Source organism: Poeciliopsis prolifica, unplaced genomic scaffold (genome assembly GCF_027474105.1).
Source record: "Poeciliopsis prolifica strain line A6 unplaced genomic scaffold, Auburn_PproV2 SCAFFOLD003, whole genome shotgun sequence".
NCBI lineage: Eukaryota > Metazoa > Chordata > Actinopteri > Cyprinodontiformes > Poeciliidae > Poeciliopsis > Poeciliopsis prolifica.
Window position 1 is genome coordinate 333,071 of NW_026562378.1, and position 15,895 is coordinate 348,965.

The window sequence follows — 15,895 nt, forward strand, 5'->3', positions numbered from 1 at the left end:
ATTCTAATATCTCTGCCAACTTTGTACATCTAGTACATCCCTTCTTCTTTACAGAAAAGCTCAATCTTAGTTCAGTTCCATGCAGAGTTCAAATGTGTGTTCACATGTACCCAAATGATCCGGCAAACAAACCACATGTGAAACAGGAAAATTCCATCATGTTGTAACATGTGAAACGTGATGTAGCATGCTTTCCTACATAGTAATAATAATAAACTGTATTTAAAAAATGACAATGTACAACTCAATCATAAAGGATCCGCTGTACCAAAACATAGCATAAGATAATTAGCATCTGAAAATGTCAGAAAACATAGACATGTAGAGTATTTTGGAATTGCATGATTTTTTTTTTCTTTATCTATAATCAGATGCTTTATGTTGATATGTTTTTTTTTTTTTTTTTGGCATGATGAGGAACATGTGACCCTTTTTTTCCTATGTCACGCCCCGTGGGGAGAAACTAGTATGAAATGTGATTTATTTATTTATTTATTTATTTATTTATTTATTTATTTATTTATTTTTCTCTATAAAGCTGTTCAGCTCCTTACAAATTGAATCGTTTCCATTCCCATCACTGATCTGTGTTTGGACCAGATTCCACATGAATCAGACGATTCCATCTGGTCGCTTCACTTTTCTGCCACTGAGCATAAACTCGACTTGTTTCTGCTCCTCTCCTCACATGCTGCTCAGTAAGTGCACCTGATTTTTAAAACTGATTTTGGCTTTATCTAGAGGTGGTTTGAAAAAAAAAAGTGAAATATTAGTGATTTAGAATTTCACAACAAAGGTCCAATATATAAGCATTTCATCTAACTCTATCAATCTGTTAGATTCATTTGGCATCTGCTTTCCTGGTTCCTTATTCAAAACAGGAACTACTTTAAAATCTCAAAATCAAGAAGATACGGCTGCAAATAGAGATTTTTTCACATCTTGGATCTCAAAGCAGAAAGAATACTATTTGATGGATACTTTTGCCTTTCTGGAACAGCAAAATATATCAACCAAGCCAACCTCATAAGCAAAGGCATCAACCAAAACTCCCATTATTGACCCGAGCTTCTGTGTTTGATTGAGACCTGTGACAGAGCAGAAGGCAGTGATGACAAACACAAAGTCAGAAGGTTAAAAAAATGGAAACCAAATCAATAATGATGGCTGACAAGATGGAGGTTGGATGATCTGCACTGATCTCTGTCTGAGTAAATAATGCAGAGCTCTGTAAATCTACTGCTCTTTGCCTGAAAAATGATTTTATTTTTGCTCCCCTCTTCAGTCATGATTACAGATTTCTCTGTTCTTGTTACAGACATCTGTCTGAGCCTTTTTACTCTGGGAATTGAGATTAGAAGATACAAACACAAGCAAAACTAAAAAATACCACATTACACAGTATATTGTTGAAAAATATTGGATCATTTGGCCTGTCGTCCCATTCTTAACTCCTTAACTCCAGTGGAACGCTGTGTTCCGTTTTTACTTACTTACAGACCCAAATCCTAAACTGTCTGTTCAGACAGTCTAAAGCAGTGGATCTTAACCTTTTTAGAGGTACTGAACCCACCAGGTTCATATGCACATTCTCTGAACCCTTCTTTAGTGATAAATAAAATATGATTTCTTTTTTTCCAAATTCAAGTCATAGGTAACTGCTTTTCTCACTGGTGCACAAAATGAGTCATGCATGAACATCACCTTGCTCAACACCAACACAGTGCATGAATTCACAGCAAATTACAGTATTACTGTATTCTGGCCCCCCGAAAATATTTTGGCTCCATAAAAGAATTTCAGCCCCCCAAAATATATTGTATATAGTTTTGCTATTTTACTAATTAAAAGTACATTTGAATTTTTTAAAAGAATTTTTAAAAAATTAAAAACTTATTTTTTTTAACATTTGAAATGTAATTTGTTTTTTGTTGTTTTGAATCCACAAAATACTTTTTACTTTTCCCCGTCTCCATGCAGCTTCAAGAAGTGTTCCCTTTGTTTTGCCGGTGTGAGACTAAAGTTGTTCAACTTGGCGTTGCATATCATGCAGATGGGACTCTTATTCCCATCCCGTTCCGTGATACACGTGAATCCATGTTGTACATATTTATCCAACCACTTTCTTTGTTTACTCAATATGTTTAGTATGGATTAAAGTACTGAGAAAGAAACCACATGACATGCAACTATGAGAAGAAGCAAGAAATTCAATCGAACCCAGGTTAATTTTTCACCATTCTTCTAAGGCAACATTTGTGAGGTCAGATACTAATGTTGGATGAGAAGTCCTGGGTTGTGATCTCCACTCTAATTCATCCCAAAGTAGGGATGCACAGAGCCACTGTAATGGAAAAATGTATAATGTGCTCCTCACTCCTGCTTTGGGTTATTTGATTAGTCTTATCATATGATTGGTCAACATGCTTTCACACAGGCCTCTATAGTGTTATGTAACAACAGGTCACAGGGCCGTGATCCTGGAGACTGAGTGTTATTTCTCCAAACTAGAACTTATCTGCCCCCTTTAGCGTTAAAGAACAATCCCACTTCCTTAACAATAGACAAATGACAAGACCATCTGTGTTGGGCTCCATAGAATCCCTGCTATATAACCATCAAGGATTAACACCTATAGTCCAATCAAGTCTCTCTTCTCTGACCAGAACCTATCAAAAGCCAAATCCAGTGTTAGTCAGAGCAGACTTGACAAACTCCTTTGATTTTGCATTTCTGTTCTCACTTTGCAACTTTTTTTAATACAATTTCTTTCTACTTCTCATCCAGACTCTTGTTAAAGTAATTTTTTCCACAACACCGACCAATAAGTCTGCCCCAATTTTCTAATTGTGTGAGCTTAATGATTGGCCGATACTTTGAAGCTGATCTTATCAACCTCAGCAAAGGTCTGACAACCAGCCGCTGTCCTCTCCTGTGACAAAGGTTTGACGGACAGAGCAGTCCACCAGGTCATGTCTGCATGTTTGTAGTTAACAATACTCACCCCACTCAACTCAGCAATTTTCTTGCTATATTTAGCAAAACATTTCAGCCAAAAACAATTGGTATTAGCCAAAATCGGAATCGGCAGATCGGACTCTTTCTGAATAATACATGTTTGGATCTGGAAAGTTCTGCTCACTATGGATGTGAAACATAGTCGGTTGATTGCTGAAAAAAAAAAAAAGTAAAGAAAACAAAAAACATAATAAATTCAAACCAAATCTCAATTTCGATACTCTGATTGGTCAAATATGTAATCGCCAAATGACTCAGAAAGTGGGTCTAGCTTTCACTTTCAGTTTTTAAGCAATTTTTAAACGCATTCATCCCGAGAAAGCAAGGCAATGCAATCATTGCCCTCAGTTACTGCATAATTGAACATGTAAAGACTCAGAGAGGGAGTTATTGGTGCATTAGATACATGTCACAAATATTTGCTAATCTGTCATTAATGTTAATAATTCATATATTTTTTAGATGGTGGAAGGAACAAATGCTTCCTCATACAAACGTAGGTTGAGATTTTTGTGATGGTAGTTAAAGTGCATCCTATTATTTTGAAAATAACATGTTTGCTATGAAGCCAGACCTGCTGATTCAGCCCTTGTTGTCAGCAGCAGTTCTTGGAAACTTTCAGTAATCAAAATGAATGTTCATGCTGGAGCTGGAGTTTAACATTATAACTCAGATTCTAAGACTCACTGCAGTCACCATCCTTAAGATTAAGTTTGACTCATGATTAACTTTGCAATGTTGAAAATGTTTTATACTGTTTAATCTTCTCTGTAATTAGTATTTAAAACCTGCCAAAGAACTTGTCTTCATTTTTTTTTAAGTTTCTGTATTTTTCTGTAGTAATTTGGCAGCTCTCCTGTTATAGAAACTCATGTAGACTTCTGATGCCTAATTTTGCAAATGTTTCATTTTGTCATTCTGAAATAAATAGCTGTTTTTTTTTTTTTTTTTTTTTTGCCTTCATTAGTTTGAATCCACCATCAAAGTATTTGATCACTGACCGTATCTGATGTGTTTGTGGGAGGAACGAAAACTAAGTTGTGCATTCCTACACAGGATTCATAACATATAAATAATGCAACACACTTCTTGGAGTTGGGTCCATTTTTACCTGATGCAAAGCTTTTGTTTCAATAATTAGCTCATCGATTTGAGAAGCTTTTAAAAAATTTACTCAAAAGGTTTGCATACAGTGTTGTAAATATAATCACAGCCTTTTTTTTTTCTTAATTTTGGTATGTAAAATCAAAGAAATTTACAGGAATTTTATATGATGCATCAAAATCATATCTGTTCATCTTTGGTGGATAATTTCCAATCCCTAGTTTCTGTTCAGGTTTGACCTGTTGATGCCAATAAGGTAATCCAGAATCTTCTGTAAGAGAGAATTTGCAATCGAAATTGGCAGACCTATTCATTCAAACAGCAATCACTAATCACAATGACATAGTCACTTTAAATGGGAGATGGCTTTCAATTTTTTTTTGACAAAACATAAGCTGTTTTGGACCAAAACACATGTAAGTTGCAGGACACCAGCCCTCGAGACCTGGATTTGAGGACCTCTGCTTTGTAATATTGACAATTATGTAGAAAATGAAATCAAAATATCAGCCCTTTAGTTTAAACTTAAATGTTAGGTCATATCATGTTAGCTTGGTTCAGTTTATTCAACATGTATTTACCTCAATATTTCAGGAATTGACTACATCAGACACACGTGGAAGAGCCTGCTTTACATTGATCCAACCAATCCAGTTCACCTGATGATGATGATGTCACTTCTTCTCTGCTCTGCAGTCGTCTCAAGGATGAGATGGATACTTGGCCAGTTCAACTGATAACATGAACTTTGTGAAATCATTCCTAGTGAATGATTATATAGATGGGTTGGTCCAAATGGTTTTCCACTTGGATCCTCTTCCTTTGAAGATGTTTCCAACCGGCACTCACTGAGAGTGTCTGTAATCAGAACTGTGATGATAATAATAATAATAATAATAATAATAATAATAATAATAATGGAGGAACTGGGTTCCTGTCTAAGAAAGAAATTCAAATAATTGACTTATGTAGAAAATAAGTCAATTACTTGACTTATTTTGACTGTTAGAGGACAGCTGAACTCTCCTCTACCAGCCTGAGTACATAGAGAGCAAATGAACATTTGTCATCAGTCCAAGAAGAGCTCGACTCAATTCATGCAACTGAAGTTCTGAAGTTTTTGTCAGAAAATAAACATCATGTTAGAAATTCTTGTACTTAATACTTTTACTTTAGGTACATTTTCTTTTGACCTTTCAGTACAATGAATGTCAGAAACTTTAACACTTTTACTCAAGTAATATTTTTTGTAGGAGACTTTGACTTTACCAAGGTAAATTTATGGTGAGATACTGGTACTTTCAGTGCAGTATCACTTTGAGGTACTTTATACAACACTGAATCTAATCACTACTAATCACTGTCGTCTACGATTTGACCAGCCAAATAGTTTTCAGAGATTAAACACTTCCTGCAGCAGGATCCTGCTAATCTGTTGCTGCTTCTGCTTTTTTTGTCCTCCACTTGCTCTTTGGAGATAGTGAAGCTGCAGTATGCACCACATATCAGCTCCCACAGTATCAGCTGCTAGCTCAGTGCGCAGCATGAGATCCTGGCCCGGGTTATTTGGTTGAATGAATTATTAATAGCACACCGATTTTTCACAGCTTACTGCCTTTTACACATTCTCAGTTTTTTCCCTGAAGTCGCAGATTCCGATTGCATCTCGTAATGTTCACAGAGCTCATGTGGTCTCTTTTCCTCTTTCTTTTTTCACAGTTCCAAACAAAGGGAGTGTTTGCCCAGGAAGTGTTCTTCACTGTCTGTCAGAACAGGAATCTTTCACCTTGGAAAATGAAGATGTTGTTGCCATGGGAACTCTTAATCCTTCTGTCACTCAAAGAGTGCCTTGCCGGTAAGATGCCAAGACGAGTCTCCTTTCATGACATGGATGATATGCATACGTCTTTCAGAGAGAGAGAGATGAAGTTTGCCTTCTTTTCCCTCACCTGGGTTTGGTTTATCGTTTCTTAAGGAGAGCTGATAGTGAACTCAAATAAAAGTGTTCATTTCTACTTGCTTTTATATCTGTGCAGATCCTACACCTACTTTGAAGGGGGGAAGTGCAAAACATCTCAAATCGGATTAAAATTCAGCTTTGGTAGCATATCATTTCGGAACCAGTGCGTTGCATTCTGGGTGTAGGAAAGTTTTCAAATTCAGCTATCTTGTGGAGTTGTTGGGTTTCTTTAGTGCTCAGCACCAGTCAGAGGTTTATATGCTACATACATACCACTTACAAAAAACTTAGGCTTGTTTGGTTTTCAGGGGTCATTTCAGGACAAATCCCAAACCTTTACAGCTGAAGATGATGTGATCTTTTCAAAATTTTTGAATACATGTCCAACTGGTGAATGCTTGAATAATTTTTGCACAACTTGCTGGTCTCTTAAACTTAAAGGGGCAGTATTAAGTAAACTCGACTTATTTGAGCTGTACATCATGTCATAATGTTATTTCTTCATCAGAAACATATCTGGAGTGTTACTTTAATTATTTCATGCTTGCTTGAGAAATCTCCATGGCAACCATTTAGCTGTGCAAAACGCCTAGGTGATCCTAGCTCCATCTTCAAGGTGAAGCTTCTCCTCAGAGCTGCAGTTTACAAGCTTCTGAGTTTTCACCTCACAGAGCAACTCTCTCCAGAAATCACCCCATTCAGTTCCATCAGACTAGCCAGCAGCAATTCGCAAACACCTGTGGAACTGCATTCAGATGACTGAAGTTCAGCAAACACCTGTCAATTGAAATCACCTGGGCTGAAGCAAGGAAACGCATGAAACATGCAGGGCAGTGTGCCTTTAGGTCCAGGATTGGGAAACACACCTCACCACTCAACCAGGCTCCAGATGAGGAACATTTACTCTGAACGAGGAACCGATGGGGACCAGTGAGGACCAGTGGGGACCAGTGAGGACCAGTGGGGACCAGTGGGAGCTTAGTGCTGCTGAAAGTCTAGTCACATTGTGTAGATATAATAGACGCCAAAGATGTTGGAGATGCTTCTGCCACAGCCACTGTTGTCACCAGAGGATCCTTTGGAGTGTTACAATGTTGACGCATAATTAGGGAACAAGAGAACATCTCCAGACGCATCTGCAAGTTTTCCTCCCTTTTAAACACTTGCACAGAAGTAAACTTGTACTACAAACAAATCCACTCACTCAGTTTAGCACTCATGTCTTTATTTGGAGCATTCTGGATGATGCTGTTAATCTACCTCTGACAGACAAGGAGACCAGCAGCAGGCTTTAGTTTCCCAAATACCTGCATGAGTTACTGTTAAGGTTTTCCACTCCCTCTCAGAGCTCTCTGGTGTAACTTGGAGATTTACAACCAGCAGCCACATTTGAGGGATATAATGTGTACCCAGATCAAGCCGACCGTTTACAAGTCATCACGCAAATATACACTGAAATTCATACAGCATATGGAGCCGGCTCTATTGCTTTGTTATTTATGCCTCTGTTTCAATTGATTTAGCATCCTATCTCAAGTCAGCACTTCCACCGGGGTGTATTATGAAGTGTACAGATGCAGAGTAGTGAGAGCAGAGGCCAGTGCTCTTCATCATATTCTGCAAGTAGTGTCGTGTTCAAAATAGCAGTGGATTTAAAAAAAGTGAGTAAAGCTCAAAATCCTGATAACAGCTTTTATTTCAATATAAAGGGATGAATTAGGAACTACAGAACATTCAATTCCAAAGTGAAAAACATGGCAGGAGCGTAATCACATTTGTTATTTCGCACTATGAAAAAAAAAGGAATATTAGGATGGTTTGAGAAATGGCAGCATCTGCATTTTTCTCTATAAAACCAAACATTTTCTGCACCCTCTGAAAAACCATGAAGATTTTTGCTTTCCTGTGAATCACTGAGCTATTATTTAGTTGCGTAAATGACAAAAAATCCAATCCCACCTCAACTACATGACATCGATCTTGTTGGTCTGGAATCAAGATTCAGCTTGTCTGCTAATAGGCTTTGGCTAGCTTGTTGCAACATCACCTTGAAGGCCATTTAATCTAGAAAAATAACAACATGATGTGTTTGGCATCATGTCAGATGAATATCATAGATCAACTATTCTGATGTAGTTCATCTGTTTTCTTTTGTCCGTCATCTCTTTCTGGTTTTGGTTTTGAAGCACTTAAGGTCATTTTAACTAAAACACCGGAACATTGTATGGAAAACTTAATATCCACTCATCAAACTAAAACATTTGCTCACACTCAGTGGAGTATGTGCATGAATGACTGTAGTGTGAACCACTTTGGGGTCCTCTTGACTTGATAAGGCAATATAAAAGTACAGAATCATTCACCATTTGGCCAATTAATGGTAATACTGCAATTGCAAAATTGTGTTCTTAGTTGTGTAAGTAGAAGAGATTTGCATACATTTATAATAATTCCACATCTTATGATGGGTCTGTTATTCTCTTACTCAACTAAATATCAGAGGTGGGACAAAGTCAGTATTTTGCAAGTCTCAAGTAAGTCTCAAGTCTGTCCTCATGCACTTTCAACTTGACAGTTGAAAGTCGTCATCTTTTACTTTTACAGCATTTTCTGAAGAGTAGCAAAAATTACTGGATTTTGATTTGTTTTTCTAGCAAAGTTATATGACTTGGAGATGATATTTCAACAGCCATCATGCCGCCGTTTGAAGAGTTATAACTGAAAAACCAGACTCAATGCACTGACTGCAGTAAACAATCTATTATCAATATAATTTCCCAAAATAGTTGTCTGCAAATACACCCATTCTTGTTAAATTTTGGATTTGAAAATATAGGAAATGTCTGTCTGATGCTACTGTGAGAGAAGGTGGGAATCCTCCTCCCACCATGCAAGAGCCGTAGTGGGAGGAGGAGATATTTATGGGAAGATACTAATATGGGAGCAGGGTGGGAAAGGGGTGTAACAAAACGTAGTTTCCCTGAGTACAGGTACAGAACCTGCTTTCTGATCCGGAGCTCCACTCTCTTTCCAACGGCTTCCTGAACTAACATGGTGCACATTAATGTGGATAGGTTTGAATCACAGGATTTATACAGCATGACTAAACATAGCAAACAAGTGAAAGATAAGTGGTATCACCAACTTAACCCAGAGTTGCTAACATGACGTAGTAAACGAAAAGTAACGCTTGTCATTCTTTGTGCAACTTCAAATGCTGAGATCCTGGTCTTGCAGGTTTTGCATGTTTCACTCCGTTTTTAGTGGGATATTTCAAGATTGATGCTTCTTTTGAGTATATCTGCTTTCAGCGTTTTTTTGTCTCATTTTTTTCTCCCCATCCTGTTCATGTGTTTGGTTGTGCTGCAGTTTCCGCACACATACATATGGATGTGTCATATTGGGAGGATTTGATTCTAGCCCATATGCAGAACACAACACTAGGATACGGTGGGTGAAAATATAGTGAATTTATTTGAGAAGGAAACGGAACACAGTGGCAGGGAATGAAAACTCTGGTCTGGTCCACGGGAAGGGAAGGATCAGGAAGCGATCGGCTCACTAGGAGTACAGAGCAGGAAAGGTGAGTTCGAAGGCTGTGGGAAAGTGGAGTGTCGATAACACTGGACAGATCTTACTTGAGTAGAGCCGGGAAAAGCTAGCGGCGGGTGGCTGCTGGGTCCAGGGTCCGGTCTCTCTGGGGGTTTGGGTGGGGCGTGTGCGCGCTGGAGGGCAGACAGGTAGGCTTGGGATCCGCGAGGAGCGAGAAACGGCGCGTCTTCCAGTCGAGGAAATCCAAGGGGAGACTGCGGAGAGGTGAGTAGACAAAGGAATCACTGACGGCTCAGACAGCGAGAAAAACACAGAGTACAAACTCGAGGTAGCTAGGAGGTACCAAAACTGGGCAACACTCAGGCGCCGAAGGACTGGTAGACCGCTCCTCAAAACCTGTCGCTGATGAGCTAATCCGAGGCCGGTGTGGGAGATGACGTCATCCATGCCCTCCGTCAAACTGATGGTGCCATCTGGTGAGGAAACAAAGGTGGTGCATGCACCCAAAACCCCTACAGCGAGAACCTAACAACCCTGGATCCTGACAGTACCCCCCCCCCCAATGGCCGCCACCTGGCGGCCTAGATGAGCTGGAGGGAAGCGACGCACGATAATCCGAGACAAGTGACGGGTCCAATATAAATGAACCCGGAACCCAAGAACGGTCCTCAGGACCGTAGCCCTCCCAGTCAACAAGATATTGCCAACCCCGACCTCGTCGACGGGAGTCCACGATCCGGCGGACGGAATAGGCGGGATGACCAGCAATGTCACGGGGAGGCGGAGAGGGTTCGGCTGGAGGGCAGAGCGGGCTGGTCCGGACGGGCTTTATCCGAGAGATGTGGAAGGTGGGATGGACGCGGAGGGAAGTGGGTAGACAGAGGCGAACAGCGGATGGGTTGATTATAGTTTCAATTTCAAAAGGGCCAATGTAACGGGGAGAGAGCTTCTTAGACACAGATTTGAGCGGGATGTCCTGGGACGACAACCAGACTTGTTGACCGGGTGAGTAAACAGGGGCAGGACGCCTCTTACGATCCGCCTGCCGCTTGATTTGTTCTGTGGTGAGGTTAAGATTGTGGATGGTGGAATTCCAAATCTTGTGGCAGCGACGGATGTGTTGACGGACAGAAGTGACTGAGATGTCTTCCTCATCGGACGGCAACAGGGGTGGTTGGTAGCCAATGGATGCTTCGAATGGCGATAAGCCTGTGGAGGATGAGACGTGATAATTGTGAGCATACTCTACCCTAGGAAGATACTGGAACCAGTCGGAAGGATTGGAGGATGTGAAACAGCGGAGAGTGGCTTCAAGGTCCTGATTGAGGCGTTCAGTCTGCCCATTGGACTGGGGATGAAAACCTGAAGTTAGTGAAACCTTAGCATTTAATGCTGAACAAAAATTGCGCCAAACCTGAGAGGTGAATTGTGGACCTCTGTCTGACAGTATGTCCACCGGGATGCCATGAAGCCGGAATACATGTTTCACTAGAAGTTGAGCCGTTTGGAAGGCAGAAGGAAGTTTGCGAAGAGGAACGAGATGGCAGGCCTTGGAGAACCGGTCGACTATGGAGAGGATGGCTGTCATGCCCTTAGATGGAGGTAACCCAGTAACAAAGTCTATGGCGATGTGGGACCAGGGGCGTTTAGGAATGGGAAGAGGTTGGAGGAGACCAGGCGGAGGTTGATGGGAGGACTTGTTGCGTGAGCAGGTAGTGCAGGCCAGGACATACTCACGGACATCCTTGTGGACTGACGGCCACCAGAACCTTCTGTTGACTAAGGCGATAGTCCGGCTCACCTCAGGGTGTCCTGAAAATTTGGAGGCGTGGATCCATTGAAGAAAGGGTGCGTACGGAGGACGGAACAAATATTTTGTTGGGTGGACAGGAGTCTGGTGTCAGTTCGTTTTGTTGTGCTTGCTTGATGATATCCTCAATCTCCCAAGTTACAGTTCCCACGGTACAGCTGGGTGGCAGAATGGGGGCAGGAAGGTTGTCGGAATCATCGGAAGAATAGAGACGTGACAGGGCATCCGGTTTTATATTTCGGGAACCAGGACGATAGGATATGGACAGGTTGAAACGAGAGAAGAAAAGTGACCAGCGTGACTGTCGGGTATTTAACCTTTTGGCTGACTGCAGATAGGAAAGGTTCTTGTGATCGGACCAGACCAGCCCGGGGAGTTCCGCCCCCTCCAGCCAATGTCTCCATTCCTCCAAGGCCAGCTTTATGGCGAGCAGCTCTCGGTCCCCCACATCGTAGTTTCTCTCGGGAGGAGTTAACCTACGTGAAAAAAAGGCACAGGGGTGAGTTTTATTGTCGAGAGGTGAAATCTGAGACAAGACTGCTCCTACTCCCATATCTGATGCGTCGACCTCCACGATGAATTGTCTGGCTGGATCCGGCTGAATGAGAACTGGTGCATTTGCAAAGAGGTGCTTCAGACGAGTAAACGCGGCCTCTGCGTCAGAGGTCCAACGAAACGAGATCTTAGAAGAGGTCAGGGCTGTAAGGGGTGCAGCAGTCTGACTATAATTTCGAATGAATCTCCGGTAAAAGTTGGCAAAACCAAGAAAGCGCTGTAACTGCTTGCGGGTCTCAGGAGTCGGCCATTCCAGAACCGCCCGGATCTTCTCCTCCGTAGGCCTCACCTGTCCGCCCCCTAATATGAATCCGAGAAATGACACAGAGGTCTGATGAAAAGCACATTTCTCAGCCTTAACATATAATCTGTTCTCGAGCAGCCGCTGCAGCACTTGCCGGACATGATGTCTGTGTTCTTCTAAGGACTTGGAAAAAATCAAAATGTCATCCGAGGTAAACAAACACAAACACATTCAAGAAATCTCGGAGAACATCATTGACCAGGGCCTGAAAAAAAGCGGGGGCGTTAGACAGTCCGAATGGCATCACTAGATATTCAAAATGGCCAATAGGCGTTTTGAAAGCAGTCTTCCACTCATCTCCCTCACGGATGCGAAGCAGATGGTAGGCATTCCTTAAGTCCAACTTAGAAAAGATGGTGGCCTCATGAACGGGTTCGAACGCTGATGATAGTAAGGGCAACGGGTATTTGTTTTTCACAGTGATGTTTAAGCCTCGGTAATCAATACAGGGCCTAAGGGACCCGTCCCTCTTTCCAACAAAGAAAAAACCCGCTCCTAAGGGTGATGAAGACGGGCGAATTATTCCAGCAGCCAAGGATTCTTTAATATATCTTTCCATGGCCTCTCTCTCCGGACGGGAAATGTTGTAAAGGCGACTGGACGGCAAAGGAGCTCCGGGGAGCAGATCGATGGAGCAATCGTAGGGACGGTGCGGTGGTAAAGAGAGCGCCTTAGACTTACTGAAAACGGCCGAAAGGTCATGGTAATCGGTAGGTATGGTAGACAGGTCTACGGGGTCAACCTCCTGCTGCTGAACGGGTGGTGGTCCTGGAGGTAGCGCTGAATGGAGACAAGAAGAGTGGCAACGGACGAACCAGGAGGTGATGCGCTTAGCTGACCAATCAATCTGAGGGTTGTGTTGCTGAAGCCACTGAAAACCGAGAACCATTGGAGAGTTGGAGGTGGGGAACACAAAAAATGAAATAAATTCAGTGTGATTGCCGGATATTATTAGGTGGATAGGTTTGGTCTGGTGAGTTATGGATTGTAAGGTTTTCCCATCCAAGGCGGTGACCTTGAACGGAACCGGCAACGGCACGGTTTCCACCCCCAATTGTTTGATTAAGGCCTCGTCCAATAAATTTTGTTCGCAATCTGAGTCAACTAGGGCAGATACGGAGAAAGACTGAGTCGCATATCTTAAAGTGGCAGGCAGTAAAAGCTGAGGAAGATTCTCACTATTCTGGTGGTCCGCCAGCTTCCTCACTTCTGCTGGCGGACCTGGGAGTTTAAACGGAGGGGACACGACGCACGGAAATGACCGGGGGAACCACAGTAAATGCAGAGTCGAGCAGAGAAACGGCGTTGTCGCTCCTCCGGTGTGAGCCTCGTTCCCCCTAACTGCATGGGCTCCGGAGGAGCGCGAAGAGGAGGGGCGACCCGGGCGATGCTAGCGCCACCATTGTCTCTCTCCGGTGAGCTGCGTCGATCTCTGATTCTGGCTCGGGAGCGGAGACGGTTGTCGAGTCTGATCGCCAGGTTAATTAGCTCTTCTAGAGTCCCTGGTTCGTCCCGGGTGGCTAGTTCGTCTTTTAGCGACTCATTAAGTGCATGGTAGAATGCGCTTTTTAACGCTGCTGTATTCCACTCTGTAGCAGCCGCTTTAATACGGAACTCTATGGCAAAGTCTGCCGCCGTCTGCTTGCCTTGCTTTAAGTCCCATATCTCTCGTGAGTTATGAGCCTTGTCGGAGTCAAGGCTAAAAACCAGCTTAAACTCCTTGATGAAACTCTCGAAGGAACAACCACAATCAGTGGGATTAGGAAAACGAGTCTCTGCCCATAATAAGACCTGACCAGATAACTGAGACAGGACGTAAGCTATTTTAGCGCCATCGTGTGTAAAACTTTGCGGGGAATGATTGAATATTATTGAACATTGCAGGAGGAAACTATTGCATTTATTCCGGTCACCTGAAAATCTCTCCGGCCCCTTCGGAGTCGGAAAACACGGGCTGAACTCAGGGTGCCGGAGCCGGAGCGGGAGAGGGAGCAGGAGCTGGAGCCGGGATCTGCGGTAGAGAGTTTTGAAGGAAAGTTGTTAGATCTGCCAGATGCTGGTTGGTTTCTGTTTGTAGGGTGTGGAGTTGTCGTATTGCAGACTCGTGTGTTTGGATTACAGACTGCTGCTCTGTCAGCGTTTTCCGTATTGCGTCTGCGGGGCTGAGTGGTTGGCCTGAGTGTTCTGTCATATTGGGGGGATTTGATTCTAGCCCATATGCAGAACACAACACTAGGATACGGTGGGTGAAAATATAGTGAATTTATTTGAGAAGGAAACGGAACACAGTGGCAGGGAATGAAAACTCTGGTCTGGTCCACGGGAAGGGAAGGATCAGGAAGCGATCGGCTCACTAGGAGTACAGAGCAGGAAAGGTGAGTTCGAAGGCTGTGGGAAAGTGGAGTGTCGATAACACTGGACAGATCTTACTTGAGTAGAGCCGGAAAAGCTAGCGGCGGGTGGCTGCTGGGTCCAGGGTCCGGTCTCTCTGGGGGTTTGGGTGGGGCGTGTGCGCGCTGGAGGGCAGACAGGTAGGCTCGGGATCCGCGAGGAGCGAGAAACGGCGCGTCTTCCAGTCGAGGAAATCCAAGGGGAGACTGCGGAGAGGTGAGTAGACAAAGGAATCACTGACGGCTCAGACAGCGAGAAAAACACAGAGTACAAACTCGAGGTAGCTAGGAGGTACCAAAACTGGGCAACACTCAGGCGCCGAAGGACTGGTAGACCGCTCCTCAAAACCTGTCGCTGATGAGCTAATCCGAGGCCGGTGTGGGAGATGACGTCATCCATGCCCTCCGTCAAACTGATGGTGCCATCTGGTGAGGAAACAAAGGTGGTGCATGCACCCAAAACCCCTACAGCGAGAACCTAACAACCCTGGATCCTGACAGGATGGTGGAAAAAAAAGAGGGACGGTCTGCGCCTGTTAATACGGAATGAGTGAAATGAATTAATGGGGCCACATTATAAATAATGTGTTTTAAATTTTATGACTTTGAGTAAAATATCAAGTCTTTTCAAATCAAGTCAAGCCTGAGTCAATGTCAAAGTCAAGTCTGAGTCTTTGAACATTTTTTCAAGTCAAGTCTGAAGTCGTGATTTTAATGACTTGAGTCCAAGTCATGTGACTCTGGTATGGCATACATAGCAGAATCCCCACCTCTGCTATATATGGTAGTAAATTATATATATATTATAGGTGAAAATGTTACCAAAAGAAAATGATCTAGTTAGTGCACACAATGGTTTTGAGTTTCCTTTTACATGCATTCCCATGAAACGTAATTAGGTGTAATGTGTTATGGATGTACACTTACTTGGAGCAGTGGTCAGTCGGGCCAGAGTATTTACTGAGCGGGGTTGTTCTCAGGCAGATAAACGAAGCTCCCAGTGTTTTCCCCTGGAGAAATAACCCAGCTTTTAAGGGTTCATTAATTTGTTTAATTTAAAGGACATTCCAAGCAGGGCAGAATCTGAAACGCTTCCCTCGGAGACGAGAAAGAGGGAAAACGAGGCCCTTACCTGAGGCAAAGACTCCCACTCTCATTAGGATGATCATAATGATGACAACGTGGGAGGGAACACTCTTTGT

General features: G+C 42.8%; 1 protein-coding gene and 1 long non-coding RNA gene across 2 annotated transcripts in view; one reads left to right on the plus strand and one right to left on the minus strand.

Annotated features, from left to right (window-relative positions):
• Positions 1-15,895, plus strand: part of LOC129358284 (contactin-4) — a 128,389-nt gene that overhangs the window by 49,252 nt on the left and 63,242 nt on the right. The window contains exon 3 of the mRNA XM_055027225.1: positions 5,842-5,977. Coding sequence (XP_054883200.1) covers positions 5,917-5,977 — 61 coding nt within the window. The 5' untranslated portion in view covers positions 5,842-5,916. The remainder of the gene's footprint in view (positions 1-5,841; positions 5,978-15,895) is intronic.
• LOC129358285 (uncharacterized) lies at positions 9,481-10,716 on the minus strand. The gene is made up of 3 exons (XR_008605786.1): positions 9,978-10,716; positions 9,721-9,888; positions 9,481-9,643 (listed from the first exon to the last, which is right to left on the minus strand). It is a non-coding gene; the product is annotated as an uncharacterized LOC129358285 (long non-coding RNA).